The sequence below is a fragment of the Dromaius novaehollandiae genome, chromosome W, assembly GCF_036370855.1.
Source record: "Dromaius novaehollandiae isolate bDroNov1 chromosome W, bDroNov1.hap1, whole genome shotgun sequence".
Taxonomy (NCBI): Eukaryota; Metazoa; Chordata; class Aves; order Casuariiformes; family Dromaiidae; genus Dromaius; species Dromaius novaehollandiae.
In genome coordinates this window covers 68,620,785-68,637,204 of record NC_088130.1, presented here as the reverse complement: position 1 = coordinate 68,637,204, position 16,420 = coordinate 68,620,785, and the positions used below count along the sequence as shown (strand labels likewise).

Genomic DNA, 16,420 nt, shown 5'->3' with positions numbered 1-16,420 from the left:
AAAGCTGACGTTTTTCTTCATCTCTGACCATGCTTGGAAAGAGCTTGATGGATTGTTTGTCCTGTTGTCCCTGTGGGAAGTAGTTAGCCCTACTCAGCTGGCCCACCTGAGGGTATATTTTTGTTTTGTTTTGTTTTTTTTAAACCTATTACATCTTCTGTTTTTTAGGATCTCAAAGAGTTACTAGAAAAGTTGGAAAAGAATGAAAAGAAGCTGAAGAAGCAGCTAAAGATTTATATGAAGAAGGTCCAAGATTTTGAAGGTGACTTTGCTTTTGTTGGAGGTTGCTGGTGGGGGAACAGCATTCCGGTTTTGCTGCGTTGGCCAACCTCAGAGAACTGCAGATTTCCACTCAAAGCTTTTGCTCCCACTCCCAGCAATTGCTGGTCAGTGCTCTAGGGTCACTGTGCTTGTGATTTTTCAGTCTAATTATAGGTTATTTTCGTGACTCTACGTGGGCTTCAATTTTTATGCAATCATCTATTCTCCTCCTCTTTCTTGGAGGGCCTTTAACTATTTTTTTTGGCATTTAGGGTCATAATGTCAGGTTGTACAGTCTGGGCTCCATTTGTAAAATATGGACAAGCAAATTGAGTAGCCACTGGTGGAAATGGAAACTTGAAGTAAGAAATACCAGTTTAAATGGGGGAAGAGACCTAAAAGTCCAGCTTAAGCCCACAAGTGGTTATTAGGCTGCCTTTGAACAAGTACAACTGCGTCCTGTAACTGCTGCCACCTTCTTCACCTTGGACGTGAATCTGAAAATGGGCTAATTGGGAAGAAGCATCCCTGAATTCTCCTGGAGTCTTTAATCACATAGGGACAGATGCAAAATCCAGGCCAGAAGTCCGGAGCCTCCTTTCGCTTGCCAACGTGCTCCCGCTGACGCTTGCAGGAGGATCGGGGGAGGCGAGGGTGGCAGTGGGTGCTTGCGAGGAGACGCTTGCCCTGTGCCAGGCTCCGGATGGTGTTTCGGATGCCTTTGCTCTTTCATTACAGTCACTGCTGTGACCCCAGCAGAGATTTAGAGAGGACTCCAGCGGCTACTAGGAACCTCTGTTCTGGGAATTTGAGGGGGTTAAAGATACTTGGGCTTTTTTTTCTTTTTCTCATTAAAAAGAAAAAAAAAACCCTCATTCTCGATGAGAAAACACCTCAAACAAGACATCTGTGCTATATAAAAACAACTTCTCTTTCTCTGTTGAAACAGTGATTAACCAGAGAACTCAGTTCTCATGAGCTAATTTCTGAAAACCAGACATTAAGTGAAATTAAGTTGAATAAATGGAGGATTTCCACAGCTAGTACAGCTGGTCTTTGTCACTATAATTTGCATGCATCAGGCTGATGTTTACTGCAATACTTGCATTCGAGTCTCATAGTCTTCTGCTTTATTAAAATTTTATGCAAGCACAGTGCTCAGTAGTGTGCCATCATACTTCCTAGCTTGGCTTCACAGCCAGCCATAAGCTGTGTTGCAAATATATTTTTTCATAAGCTGGCTTTTTTTCCTCCATGAAAATGGTGCGGTTAAAAGATTCCCCTAGGGTTTGCACCCTCCAGCTGTAGCCTGGGATTCCTTAGAAAACAGAAAATTGCTTCATTTTTGTTCTTGAGGTCTGACTTCTGCATTCTTTACTTTGCTCAGAGCCAGAACTACAGTTGGCTTGGAACTCAAGACCTATTTTTTAAAAGATTTGTCTGAAGCTGAGGACATTATTGGACTTTATATATAACAAATTCACCTGGTGCCTGGTCTAAGGCCAACGGATCAGCTCTCCATCACCAGCTCTAACGTTTCGTGTCCTCTCTTTGCAGCATCCCAAGCGATGGTACAGACGGAGAGGAGGCAGCACGAGCTCAACCGGCAGGTCGCAGTCCAGAGGAAGGAGAAAGATTTCCAGGGAATGCTGGAGTATTACAAAGAGGACGAGCCGCTTCTTGTGCGAAACCTCGTCACAGGTTAGCAGCTTGCTCTGGGGCCGTGTCTCGCGCCTTGTGCTCTCCCTGGAGAGACGTTATAAATTGGAAACTCAACTGAGAGATGTTTTTATGAGGCTTTAGACCTCAAAATAGGGGCAACTATGATTGCTCTGGTTTAAAGCCCTAGCAGGACTCAGCTAATGCTCTGAACTGGCAAAACGCTTAAAAACTGTGCATATGCCCTTTTGGGAGCACTGCTGTAACCACAAAGAGCAGATATGGGTGCGTGGCTGCAGCCTCCTTCCCCCTGCCCAACCCAAATGCCGGCCAGCTTTGGGCTCCCCAGGTTTGGGAGCTTGGGGTCGTATAATTCCTTAATTCCTCACTCTACGGCATTTTGTATTAGACAGGCCTCTATTTCTACTGCTGCTCTTACCTCTGCTCTTTCCTGGGAGATCGGACACATGTACTGCTTGCAAGTTTGTAAGTCGTAGCCTAGTTGGGTGTTTATATTTTCTGAATCCAGAGGTTTGGGTATTTAGTGAAGATTTAAATTCTGTTCCTGGAAATGGGGTTGGTTTTTTTTTTTTTTTTGCTCTGGAGCATTTACTGAAGCCTGTTTGGAGCTGTGTCATCCACCTCTAGTGTTTGACAGCAGGTAAACGTCTAAACATGGTAGCACACCTGCTTGCAGGGGTACAAAATCCTCCACCTCCTCTGGAGCTGTGCGCTGCAAAATGAGCTGGTGGTGTTGTGCGGGAGGAAATGCTGATTAAAAACATGGTGCTACTAGAAGTTAAAATTAAGTCTTTAAGCTCATTGCTTCTGTTTGCTTTGTGTGAAATTGCCTTACCTCTGAAGCAGTTAACCTGTGCTAGGTTAGTCCCACCAATGACTCGTAAAACCTGAGGGATTGCAATCGATGATTTTGTTTTTGTGGTGATTATTGGAGTCTGCATGATGCAGAAATTTGGATTGCCCACTTCTGAAATCTGAAATGCCCGTTTTATGATCGTGAAGTATGTTGTACTTGCAAGAGCTTAAGTCTTGCATCATTTAGGTGCCACAAGGAAGGATGGAAATCAAAAGTAGTTCTTTACCATCTCTCCTTTATCCACTGCCACAGGGAGATAATAAAAGGGGATAATAAAGGATAAACCCTGGGGGTCTTGCACAGCAGTGGAACAAAGGCAGTTTGTTTTATGAGACGTTTGAGGGTAGCTGCAGTACATTATAAACTCCTGAGCTCTCTTGCTCTGGAAGGTTTGATCAGAATTGCTGCCAGTGTCCCCCACCTTCAACCCCGTTAGATATTGCCAAGCCTCCCTGGCTAAGTGTTAGCGTTTACCATCTCTGTAGTCCTAGCAGAGCCTGCAGGGATCTAACGAGTGGTCCGGGAATGATGCTGGCCCGTCGCTGTGGTCCTCGGATCAGATGGGCTCTTCCTTTAGCCTTGGAGGCTGCAAATTCCTGCAGGAGCTGTCCAGATTCAGTATCTTGAGGGAAAGAATGGTTTACTAGGTGGTGAATTTAGAGTTATTTCTTTCTACAACCTGCACAAAGCATTCCTGGGAGCTTCAGGGAGTTTTTCCAAGATTATCTGTGTGCTGCTTGGGTAGTAATTCCTAAAGTAAAGAAGATGTAGCTCCACTGACTACCCAGAGCACCAGCAACCTCCGCGCAGGCAGTGCTGCCCTCGTGGACCGCAGGGCTCTGTCCTCCTGCCTTTGGCTGGCTCTGTCGGGTTGTCAGTCCGTCCTGGCATTGCGCCTCTGGGTCTGCATCTACACCACGGAGCTGAAATCTCAGCTTCCCCGGAGCCGGGGTCTTGCCTGGGGGCTTCTCTGGCAGACAGCTGGCAAATTTGGGTTGTGTTTTACTGAACTTCTAGATCTGAAGCCGCAGACGGTGTCTGCCACCGTCCCTTGCCTCCCCGCCTACATCCTCTACATGTGCATCAGGCACGCGGACTACATCAACGATGACCAGAAAGTGCACTCCTTGCTCACCTCCACCATCAACGGCATTAAGAAAGTGTTGAAGGTGGGTGCAGGTTTCCTCTGACTTGAGGAAAGGGTGGGATGGGTATGACCACGTCCAGGGTTTGGTGTTCCACTCTCAAGGTGATTTTCAAACCCACTCCCTTGCCTTGCTTCCCTCTTAAGAAGAACAAGGGGATGATTTGCCCACCAGGCCAGTGCAGAGCCAGGAATAAACCTTAGATCTTGTTAATGCCGGCTTAGCTGCCAGATTTGATGCAGGAGATGAAGGTATCTCATTTTTATGGTCAGGTATGGATGGTGCAAATGTGTGACAAACTTGAGCCTTAAGAAAAGCACTACTGCCACAGCAAGAAGTATCACGTAGACTGCTTTTACAGCTGTACTTTATTCAAAAAGAAAAAATGCAGGTTATCTTAGGAATGAAGATACTGCTATTTGCACTTACAAGCAGTTAGATTAAAAAATTGTTTGCAGAGAACAAAAAGCGAATATCCTCAGTAAAGCTGGCCATTCGCGGAGAGAGGGCTTTGCACGCCAAGCAGGGAAATTTGAAACCCTTTCGCCTTCACGTGCCGCCTTCCCCCGCCGAGGAGGGGTCTCACGGGTTTCCTTTTGCTCCTGCAGAAGCACAACGAGGACTTCCAGATGACGTCGTTTTGGCTGGCTAACACGTGTCGCCTCCTGCACTGCTTAAAGCAATACAGCGGAGATGCGGTGAGAAACTTGAGTATTTTTTGCATTTTTCCAGGAATTTTGCTCTGGGCTAGTGTTGTTCTCCTGGGCTCCCGGGGCTCGGCTCTGGCTATGATGTGGGCTGCTTTCTGACTCTCCTCTTTTTATTTGGATATAACAAGAGGCAGCTCCGACAGAGCCTCATGAGCATGGTGGGCAAGACATTGGAGAGCAGAAACCAGGACACTTGTAGCATAACCCACAATTTGTTCTGACTCGTATTAGCAGTGTTTCGAATTTTAAAGCCAGTCCTGCAATTTGCTTCATCTGAGCAGGGAAATCCCTCCTGGTAGGCTGCTTTCAAAGGCTGTTCTCTTGATTTCAGTCCTTTGATTACCCAAAGGAGAAGTGATTCTAAATGCTGCAATTTTATTCTGAATAATCATTGGCATTGGTCTTAAAACTTGTAATAGAGCCAAATTATGTAGTTTCTCATTTACTCTTGATTTGTGTTAGGTTTATGTTGAACAGTCGAGCTTTAAGAATAAAGAAGAACTGAGAATTTAAAGTCTTGGAATCAAATTAACTATTCAGATCATTTACAGGATAATGTTCGGTTGGTAAAAACGCTGCTGTACTTCCAAGTTCTAAATTAAAAAAATAATAATTTAGATAAGATTTAGTAATAGTTAAGCTGCTGTTCGCCCTCTTCTGCCTGGATAGCAGCATTGCATTTAAAGAGAATTATTCCCAGAACACCAGCAGGAAAAAAAAAAAGCTTAAATTTCACATTGTTTGCCACGGTTATGCAGTGTCAGCTGAGCCAGCTATTTACTAACTGGGTTGATGATTTTGCCCAAAAACAGAGGGGGAGGGAATCATTCCCATCTGAGTAGTTTCCAGACTATGGTTTCCTTTAGTTTGAAACCCAGCTGATTTTTAAGAAAATAAGCTTGAAAGAAAAAGCCAAACAAAATGGAATTTTTGCAGTTCCAAGAGCGTAGCACCTTTTTTATTTGTGCAGAAAAGTGAGAAATTCGGAAGCCAGCTCCAAATGTACGTGTTGCATATTTACACTTTGCTAGTCAGCAAAAAAAAAAAAAAAACATTAGTAGTGTAGCTCTCATTTTGACACTAAATTGGGAAGACTACTATGTGAACAAGCAATTAAAGCGCCTGTGCTAATTACAGATGTAAGTGATGTCACATGTGCCTCTGTAAGCAAAAATGGCTCAAGAAGTCCTTAAGGCAGGAGCCCAGAATTGCGGGCTGCAGCAGCTGTTTGCAGGATCGGGGATCAGCTGCTTTTTCAGCTAAAGGCTGGGAAAAAAATCAGCTACTAGAGGAGATTTATGGGCGTCAAATCAAATCAGTTTAACAAGTTGTCAAAAAAAAAAAAAAAACAATAGCAGGTTGTTAGCACAAAATGTTTCTCTTTTTTATGGAAGAGGAGGGTGTTTAGTTTTTCTTTTCTGAAGCCTTAATCTCTGACTGAAATGTTTGGGGTTGTCAGCAGATAACTGATGCACAGGGATAAACAAATGGACAACCAAGAGTTTCTCAGGGTGCTGACAAGTCATTTGCTCTTTCAGATTTGTATTACAATTAATACAGAATATTTCTCCGTGCTAAAGTTCAAATGAAAAGCTTACTGCTTAATGATGGTTTTCTTCAAAAAGCAGCCCCCTCATAATAATTAACAAAAAGTGACTGAATAAATCCAAAGTGATTTATGAGCCGCCTCTTTCTTCTATTATAGAGTCTAAAAATGTACATTGTTAACATATCTGGATGCATTATACTCTAAGCTTATTTTTTTTAATGCAGTGATTTTACCGGGCGATGAATAATGAAGCCAGCTGTTTTAATCTGCTCCTGTTTAGGGTTTTATGACACAAAACACCGCCAAGCAGAATGAGCACTGTCTCAAGAACTTCGACCTGACCGAGTACCGCCAGGTGCTGAGCGATCTCTCCATCCAGATCTATCAGCAGCTCATTAAGATAGCAGAGGGCATATTGCAGCCCATGATAGGTAAGTGGACCGCGCGTTAGCCTTTAGGGTGGTTTTCAGCTGTAATTGGATGCTCTGAATGTTTCTTGGACCTTCCTGCAGTGCTAGCAATGCTTCTCCCCAAAGGGAAAGCCTGCAGGGGCAAGAGACGTTTTGCAAAAAGAAAAAAGTCAATTCATGGATCCGTTCCCTGTTGAGACCACCCAGCATCCAGCGTGTTGTACCACTTTGAGGCTGCTCCATGCTTATGACAGCCCATAAAATTCACCACAGACGGAGCAGTTTCTCACCTCTCATGATTAGCAGGTTTTCTCTTCTGATTTTTTTCCTCCTTTCTCAGTGTCGGCAATGTTGGAAAATGAGAGCATCCAGGGGCTTTCCGGCGTGAAGCCAATGGGCTACAGGAATCGCTCCTCCAGCATGGCAGACAGCGACAGCTCGTACAGCTTGGACGCAGTCATCCGCCAGATGAACGCCTTCTACAATATCATGTGCGATCAGGGCCTGGACCCAGAGATCATCCAGCAGGTCTTCAAGCAGCTCTTCTACATGATCAACGCGGTCACCCTCAACAACCTCCTGCTGCGGAAGGACGTCTGCTCGTGGAGCACTGGCATGCAGCTAAGGTGGGACCGGGGCTTGAGGCACTGCCCTCACCTGCTCGAGGGCAAGTTTTGTTAGTTTTAGAAGTGGGGAAGGTAGTAAAATAAAGGGTAACTGTAAGTAAGGAGAGGAACTGTTTGGGTTCAGCAAACTTGGGTGAAACAGGGAACTGATGTAACCATCAGCAGTCCAAGGAGAAGCAGTGGTAATCAAAGCTAACCCTCATTGCACAACATGTGTACAAGGCAATTTGCTGTGCCCTTGGTGGATTAAACACGTTATGGAAATTAGGGTGGGCCTTATCCCACCTTGCTTTGCCCCACGTGAGCAGAAAGCTTGCACAGCCCAAAGGCTCCACCAAGTGATGTAGGACGCGTTACTTGTTGGGACCTGGAAAGGAGCGTTGTGTCTCCTCACTGCCTCCCACTGCGATGTCTGCTGTTTTTAGAGTGACAAGTCTTTTAGTGTCCAAGGTTCTTTGGGTTGATCACAGAGGCAGACCCCTGTGGCTGTGCAAAGCCCCTCTGACTCACGGGAGTCCCCGGCAAGCACAGGCATGGATGTCCGCAGGCTGCGCTGGGGTCAGGGGCCCCTGCGCCCCATCTCTGTCGTAATATAACACTGTAATAAATTGCAATTCCATAGGAGAGCTGATGCACACCTGCCAAAAAGGAGTCATGAATATTTACCAGCCCTGGTATAAATCTAGCAATTTACTTCTTGCTGTAAAAGATTTAAACCTACCTTTCTCTTCCCTCTCCCTTTCCCGTGGTGGGTCCTTTGCCCATTGTCCTTGAGCCTGGGAGTGGGCATGGACAAAGGCATTTTTGTGCACAGATATTTTCAAAGGTACTTGGGCACGTTGCAGGATTTTTTTTTTTTTTTAGCACTTTAGAAGCTTGTTAAAAGCTTAATTTTCATTGATTTTTTTTTTCTCCAAATTTGACCATATCTGAGTACTATTGAAAGTCATATCCCTTGTGCTGTTCAGCTATTACCTGGGTCACCTAATTTTAAGTTACACAGAGTGTAATTTTTGCTTTGAGTTGAAAAGTGTTACGTTTTGCTCTGGTTGTCCCATGCCATTTGTATTGCCAATATGCATCAAAAAAGCAACACGTACCCACAGTGCAACATACCACGAGTCTAGTAAATGGTTTTGGAGAAGCTATGAATTCTCCCTCAGCTCTCAGCACATGTCTCATCCACGTTATTTATCCAGGTTTAACATAAGCCAGCTAGAGGAGTGGCTGCGCGGGAAGAACTTGCAGCAGAGCGGAGCGGCGCAGACGTTGGAGCCCTTGATTCAGGCAGCGCAGCTCCTGCAGCTGAAGAAGAAGACCTCCGAGGACGCCGAGGCCATCTGCTCCTTGTGTACCTCGCTCACTACCCAGCAGGTAGGGGCCGGAGGGCGCGCGGGTAACTCTTCTGGCACATAAGGATGTTTCACCTGCTTGGGGATTAGCGTTTCACAGCTGATTCACTGCTGGCCTCTGGGTTCCCTTCCAGCATTTGCCTTATCAGCAAGTACCTTGTTCGTTATTTCCCTGAGTTTTCTGGCTTTCAGATGAAAGCTCCTGTTGGACCTATCATCAAGACACACTTACAAAATTTTGTTTCATGAGCAGGACAGAAATTTACACCACAAGGTATTGATGATTAAAGGGTTGGAAAAAAGTGGTCTCCCAATGTCCTTTCTTCATTGCACAGACTGAGACTACTGAACTTCTCGAGGTGGTCATCACTGACTGCTGCTATTTTGCAGCACCACCAATGGCGCTGGAGCTTCATAGTAGATCCTTCAAAGTTGAAGCCAAGCCCTGACAACTTTTTGGCATAAACGAGGCACTTTAGATGTTGTTACAGTTCACAAAGCCACCTGTTGTCTTCTGCTAGGATCTCATCTCTCTTGTCCTGTGGGGTGCCCAGCAAGAATTCATATTTGGGCCAGGATGTTGAGAACTACATTCATTAACACACAAAATAATTGCACTAAGTGGATCTGACTTAACCTTTTAGACTTGATTCCAACAGGAAGAAGCCCCTGTTCTTTGCTGCTGGCTTGTGTGCCATTTATTTGATAATGTCAAACTAAGGGAGGTATGGGTTGATCTCCAGTGATTCTCCTGGGTCCTTTCTCCTATGTCTCCCTCTCCACACCCTGAATCTGTCCGCGGCAGAAGCTGAGTGGTGAGAGGGGAGGTTGAGGACTTGTGACGGGAATGAGTTAGGATCAGGAGAAGTGTTGTGGAGGTGATGTCAGTTGTACTGGGAAGCAGTCACCTATTCTGAATCTTCCCGAGTCCCCATGGGCCAACCCAAAGGATATCCCTAGATAAATCTGTTGTTCAAGTTTATTCCCGGTTTACAAACGTTGTCATAAGAAGGAAATTTGATGGGTATGTAAAGGCGTAACCTTTACAGCAGGCAGAGGAGCACAAGATGATATTTGTGCTGTTTCCTAGGACAGGTTCACTTAGGGCAAACATGCGTATTTTTAGCAATGTTTATGAATGTGCAGAGCATATCACATCTCACTTTCTACAAGCAGATTTTCCTGTTTCATCAGTTCTGAGCAGATTTCAGGTTGATCCACATCACTGAAAGTGGTGCTATTTTGCTCTCCCGCTTCTACTTCTAGGTAGTCTCATGTGAGATTTGTCACGGCATATCAAGACAATGTTAAAATGTTAGTGGTGCTTTGTATTCTGGAAAAGTTGGACTTCTCATGACTGTCTGTAATCCTTTTTTGTTTTCCACAGATTGTAAAAATACTTAATCTCTACACTCCTGTGAATGAGTTTGAAGAACGTGTTACAGTAGCTTTCATACGAAACATACAGGTAAATTAAGGGGCTGTAAACTGGAGGAAATGGTATTGATTTAACAGGAATATTCCATGCTGTCATCAGTAATGACTTGGGCGCTTTGTAATAGGCATGCAGCTGCATGTTGTCCTGAGTTTAATGCAGCCCGTGGTGCTCTGGGAACATGCCTGCTTGCAAAATGTGGCCACAGGGATATCTTGGCTGCGGATTGCAAAGGGCCAAAGGCCGAGATAAGCACCTGAGTTATCAGCTCAGCTAACGTCGTGGCACACACGGTAACAGAACGACAGGCCCACGAGAAGTTTTGCTGGCAGAAAGATGTGCCTGAGTGATTAGACCCTCTTTTTGAGGATTACTTGCTTGGACTGCAGTACCCAAATTTGACTTTCAGAGCAAAAAAGTGCATTTTGTGCCTGCTGTGTACAGCTCAGAAGTAAGGTTGCAGGAGTCAGTGAAGCATGGCTGAAACAGTTGCGTCTGAGATACAAGGCAGAAATTGGCAACTAAAGGAAAAATACATAAATGAAAACCACAGGACATCTTTTAATGTTCACAAGGAGGAAGCAGGAAGCAAGTGTTCAGCTGTTCCTAGAATGTGTCTCCATCTCTGAGTGGTTCGGTCAAAATGGTGCGCTGGTATCATGCGGTGCTGCTTTTGCTCTGCAATGGTCATGTTGTTTCCAAGTCCTGTCTCGCTTCCTGGTAGCGTAGAAGATGTAACCAGGTTCTGCTGAAGCAAAGCTTCAAGTAGTCTCTGCAGGAGTTCCTGGGTGTATTTGCTTGGAGGAAGGCTGCTGTAAAAGAGAGTGAAATAATTCTGACTCTTTTTTTGAAATATCTCTAAACCTGCTTTTGTATGTAATTCAGAAAATTCCTTTGTAAATGCACTCCACTCACAGAATTCCTAGGAGAATAGTGGGATCTATATAATTTGACCTGTACATTTGGAAAGCATTTACATTTGGTATTTATAGCTGTTTAAGGCAGGGGCTATTTCCACTTATACTATCCACTGTGCACCCAAAAAACAAGCTTCCCCTTCAGACGAAAGTGTAATCCATTTCTTTAGTATCTCTTTCATATACCTGCACACTCAAACCTTTGATTAGGTTAAACGTTACAAATGCAAAGAAAAGGCAACAATTGATACCAAATTTGTGTTTTTTCTCCCCCACCTCACAGGCACACTTGCAAGAGCGAAATGACCCTCCGCAGCTGCTGTTAGACTTCAAGTATATGTTCCCAGTTTTGTTTCCATTCAACCCATCCTCCATCACTATGGACTCTATTCATCTCCCTGCTTCTCTCAACTTGGAATTTCTCAATAAAGTCTGAAGAAAATATAATTAAGTCCATCAAGTCCATCTCTCATACCCAGAGACCTCCAGCAAAAAAAGAGAAATCAAAAAAGGAATTAAGGAGCTCTTTAAATGTGGACCAAATAAGTTTATGGAAGAACCAATACACAGTAATAAATGGACTGTACAGTAAAAAAAGAGACTGATCTGTATGTGATTTTTTTTTTTGGTAATTTATAGCTCAGAATAAGGATACTTGAAATACAATTTTCTTTCTTTTTTTTTTTTTTTTTTTTTACTGCTTGATTTTATGCTGACATAGTTCAAAGCCCATATTAATCTCCAAAAGCTGCTAACAGAAAAGAATGATTAGTGGGAGACAGCTTACTTTGATCTTCATAGGTGACTATGAAGGAATGACAATTAAAAATCTAAGACAAAATCCTAGACATTTATGCTGCCTTCAAGGACGTACAATTTGTCTAATAACTAGGTGGTCTGTATATATTAATAATGGAGATATGCAATTCTGCCTATTGTTCTTGCTAGTAACTGTATCGCAATAGTTCAGAAATTAAATTGCAGAAGGTACAAGTATGTGTTTATCATGCAGGTTAAGGTAACAGGCTTGAACAATGCTCGTTTCCACTGATACGGAATTTGTCATGAATCTTCAGTTTCAGAAATGCTGTTTCTCTCCTTACTTCATACAGTGCATCTCTTATTTACATGCTACAGGGAATTCAAATAAACTGGCGATTTGGACTTTCTTCCATTACGAAATTTGTATTAGTGACTTGCAAAGATTTCGTCCGAATGACGTGAGCTTGAGAGAAGGGACTGCCGTAAGCCTCCTGCTTCTAGTACAGGCAAGTGCCATCCGGACCGCTGTTGCCAGCTCTCCCTGTGCTTTTAGAAGTCAAACACTCTCATGCCATGGCAAAAGGGTTGCTGAGTATGAGATAAGAAGTTGTTTCCTTGCTTTTACGTAGCCAGTATTGGAAGCTTATGCCTAAGTAAGTCAGACAAGTGCAACCCAGTTTAATAATCACATCCCCAGTCCTTCTTCCTTCAGTGGATTCATCCTAGCCGTAGCCCAGGACTAGGAAACGAAAACTCTGTTCAACTCAACAGCCATCAGAAAGCTTGCCAAATACTGGGCTTAGATAAATGAGGAATACTTTAAAAAGAAAAAAAAGTTCAAAAGCAAAAGGGAACAGCTAAGCAATGAAATGGTTTAACATGAAAAATCATCAGCTAATGTGTTAGTAACATAAGCCTTTTTTAATTCCAATTCTTTTATCTACAACAACCTCAAACTAAGAAATCCAATTTATCCAAATTCTGGCTGCTAGGACTTTTATTTACGTAACCAGTATACTAAACAAGCCTTCTGACCTCACCAGCTGGGCATTACAAGGGGCCAGCTACTCCCAAAAGCAGTAATTGATTTTTCTCAATACTTAGCACACTACATTTAATCCCTGCAGTCACTGCAGAAAACCACTATGCTTGCTGGGACGGAAAAAAAAAGACTGTTTCCAAGGGTGGATGAGGCTGTACAACAGTCCTGTGCATGATGCCGTTGTGGTAGGTCTGCACGTTGGGACTGTGCCGTTACTCGTCGTGCTCCAGTGCCATGGCAAAGGCCCCCGCGTCTTATAACCGGGGGCATTTTGGCCTCTCTGCTTCCATAATGATCTTGTCTACGCAGATCTTAACTCACTTGCTGCTGTGGTTGTGGTCCTGGTCATCTCAGTGCTTCCGTGATGATTAAGAGCTTTCGGAAAACCTCCCTGCATCTTTCGGGCTACTTTTAGTTGGTGTAAATCATATCCGCGCAGCAAATTAATGAGTAGGTATCTAGTCGGCTCAGAGTATTAAAGCAGGATGTAAAGGCTCTTGAAGATGCACGACACTAAAAAACCACCGTGCTGCAGTCACCTTTTTAGGTAGTGTGTGTTTTGATTTAAACATCATGTATATAATCTATGTATATACAAACTGTAATAGTCCTGTATGTACTATATATGTATATTACTATCCAAAAGCACATTTTTAAAGAAAAAGTTGAGTGCTGTTAAGAATTGTATCGGTCTATGCTTGAAGGTAAATGCTTTGTTTCAAATGGAGGACGAGGATTTAGTACTGCTCTTACCAGTGAAGAACAGAGTTAAGGCCATTCCCTAGGGAGCAGTTATCTTTTCCTCTAACCATTACCCAACTAATTATAAAAGAAAACTTATTGCTTGTACAGTACCAGCACTACCTCCAAACTACAGTCCTTGAGCGTCTGCATCTACCGTGCGTTTTCAGTAGTGCCTTCATCTCCCCTTCAGGTGCAGGAAGGATAACACCACCATAGTGCTGCCCGCACCCAGCAAGCACCTACTCTTCTGTCACTTGCTCATCTACAATACTTTTATTTATTGTACCTACCTCTTTTCACCTCTTGCAAATGAATGTTTTTTGCAATGCTCTGAATTTAATTTTCCAGTTAAATCTTATCCCTTTTTTCCATGCAATGGTAGTTGTCACAGAACAAAACAGAAGTAATTTTCAAATTTAGTCTTTACGCAATGTGGTTATAACGCAGTGCTATTTCTCAGAATTCGTCTTAGGCCAGCAGTTCCCTCTCAGGCTCTTCAGGTCTCTACCTCTCTCCCTTGTAAATTATTCAGTGTACAATTCCCAGCAGACTGATTAAACCACTGCTTATCAGTCAGACTAAATGACAGGTTGCTGCAGAATCCTCTTCCGCAATGATTTTGTTGCTGGTCACAGTTACAAAATGTGGTTAATGCTACTCTAGGGAGTAATGGTCTTTCACTGGAGTTTTCAGGATCATAATTTATATGTATAGCAAAGAGACTGTCTTAAAAACGGTTAGTATGTATAGATAGGAGCTGGGATTTAATGTCTTGATCTGCAATGATGTAGCTTGTCCATTAAACTCCATCTGGAAGAGGACTCTGTATTAAATATCTTTAATATATGTAGTTTTCTCTGTTGGCAATTTTTTAAATTTGTTTTTAATTTTGTTAAATTGCTATGCTCAAGCATGCCTTTCTCTGCTCGGATTGGCACTTCTTTATTTAAGGAGCAAATTTAACACAAAGCATGGCTTTGAGAAAGCTGGCTGCTTTCCAGATGTCTTTATTTTTAAATATTGATTATTAAGTTCAACGTTTTCTCATTGTGTGCCTTTAGCTGTTACTAAGGTAACTGACTTCTCAACACTGTTTCTGAAACAAGTGTTAAACTGCAGGAATATTTATGTTGTTCCGCCATGAAAATTTGTCTGCGGATGCAGAAGTCTGCGTATAAAATCTGGCTGCGAGAAGGTCTGCAAGAGCGTTCTGAAATTGCTAGAAAGAAAGCATTAGTGACCCATGTTGGTTTTTGCATGTATAATGTATCTCAGAAAAGTAGGATTGGGAATCCTAATCTCCATGGGAATGAATACAAGACGTAAATCCTCCACCCCTACCCCAAGACAAACAAAACCAAACCATGCACCTCCTCAAAGGCGACTTCATGCATGTATTCTGTGCATCTGAAGAGCGTCCAGGACAACATTCACGTTTTGTTTTCACTGATTTTTTTTTTTTGGGGGGGGGGGGGGGGCAGTTCTGTAGCTGAGGTTGCTGATCTTCCAGCTGGTAAAGTTGTAGTAGTTGACTGTAGAAAAGAAAATTAGGCCTTAGGAGTGAATTTATGCAATCCTGTGTGATTAACGTTTTTGCTCGTACAACTTATTTCCCTGATCTAATAAGACTTCTTGCATGAGCGCCATAATAACGAGAGGTGGGCCTGTTGCAGTGTTTAAGCATGCAGAGTCAGCTACCTTTCCTGATGCTATAGCTTAAAAACATGCAAGCGGGGAGAACCCAGTTGCATCACTGAAATCACGGTGTAGGTAACGTCCACAAATTGCAGGTCAGATTTTCAAAGGGATTCACAAAAAGATAAATGTAGGAAGGACGCACTTGAAACAGCAGGTCATTTTCCTCCCTTTTCACTAGTAATCTCACTAGATTGTGCAAATTCATTCTTTCAATTTAATGTGTTTAACTGCAAAATTAATGCTTCAGGATTGCATATAAACGTGGCAACCTAACTAAAATGATTTGCATGAGTTGCCACAAACCTTTTCCTCCAGCTTTGATTCACATGTATTAATCCTAAACAATTCTTTCCCTCATAAAATTTTAGCAATGTGAATGTTGAATAAAACAGTCCATAGAACATATTCCCCAATGAGCATACAATTTATTCTGAAATATAAGTGCCAACGAACAAAGACTGTCAAATTAAGTTGAAATAAGAATTGAAATTATCCAAAAATGTGCTGTAACAGTGCAATGTCTGATGTTTTGTTTTTTTGGTTTGGGTTTTTCTCGGGTTTGTGAAGTCTCATTACCTTGACCAGCAGAAGGTAGAGCTGCTCTAAAAGAAGCTGAATGATATACAGGAGCGAATGCTGTAGATGAAATACTACTGCTTATAAAATATTTTTTTCCATTTTGAACAAATCTGTAAACTACACCTTTGTTTATAGGAAAATGCTTGTAATAGTCACTGTAATATTTGGCTGTGGATAAAACAAAAATTTGTGAAATAAACACTTTTGAAGAAATCATGACTTTGGGTCAAAAATGGGAATGTAATAAATGTACATTTCAGGAGTTATTTATGTATATATTTGATATATGTAAATATAGATGTTTATATTTCAAACATTTCTATCCTTAAAATTACAAGCCCTCTGCAAACGTGAACAAGTGGCCTGACAGCTTTTGCCGATGGCTTCAGAAGGCTGAAAAGCTCTGACTTAAGTGCACAAGCGGTTGCTTCAGAAGCGCTTAAATGGCCTGAGCTAATTAAAAGTCATTAATTAAGTGCGCGGGATCGCAGCGCCTTGCAGGCCGCTGCAAAGGGATGGGGAAGCGCGAAGCAGCGCCAGCTCCCGTTTATGTGCCTAAATGGGGTGCGGTCAGCCAGCGGCGAAGGGAGAAAACGCAGTTTACAACAAAATAACGGTGCTTTTTTTGAGGAGGACGCAGCTCCCTGTGGAGAA

General features: G+C 42.9%; 1 protein-coding gene across 1 annotated transcript in view; it reads left to right on the top strand.

Annotated features, from left to right (window-relative positions):
- Window positions 1-15,985, top strand: part of LOC112994487 (unconventional myosin-Vb) — a 119,626-nt gene extending 103,641 nt beyond the window's left edge. The window contains exons 31-39 of the mRNA XM_064500850.1: window positions 169-262; window positions 1,819-1,962; window positions 3,815-3,966; window positions 4,551-4,640; window positions 6,482-6,632; window positions 6,952-7,237; window positions 8,437-8,611; window positions 9,977-10,057; window positions 11,225-15,985. Of these exons, the coding sequence (XP_064356920.1) occupies window positions 169-262; window positions 1,819-1,962; window positions 3,815-3,966; window positions 4,551-4,640; window positions 6,482-6,632; window positions 6,952-7,237; window positions 8,437-8,611; window positions 9,977-10,057; window positions 11,225-11,377 (1,326 nt within the window). The 3' untranslated portion in view covers window positions 11,378-15,985. The remainder of the gene's footprint in view (window positions 1-168; window positions 263-1,818; window positions 1,963-3,814; window positions 3,967-4,550; window positions 4,641-6,481; window positions 6,633-6,951; window positions 7,238-8,436; window positions 8,612-9,976; window positions 10,058-11,224) is intronic.
- The last annotated feature ends 435 nt before the right edge of the window (window positions 15,986-16,420 follow it).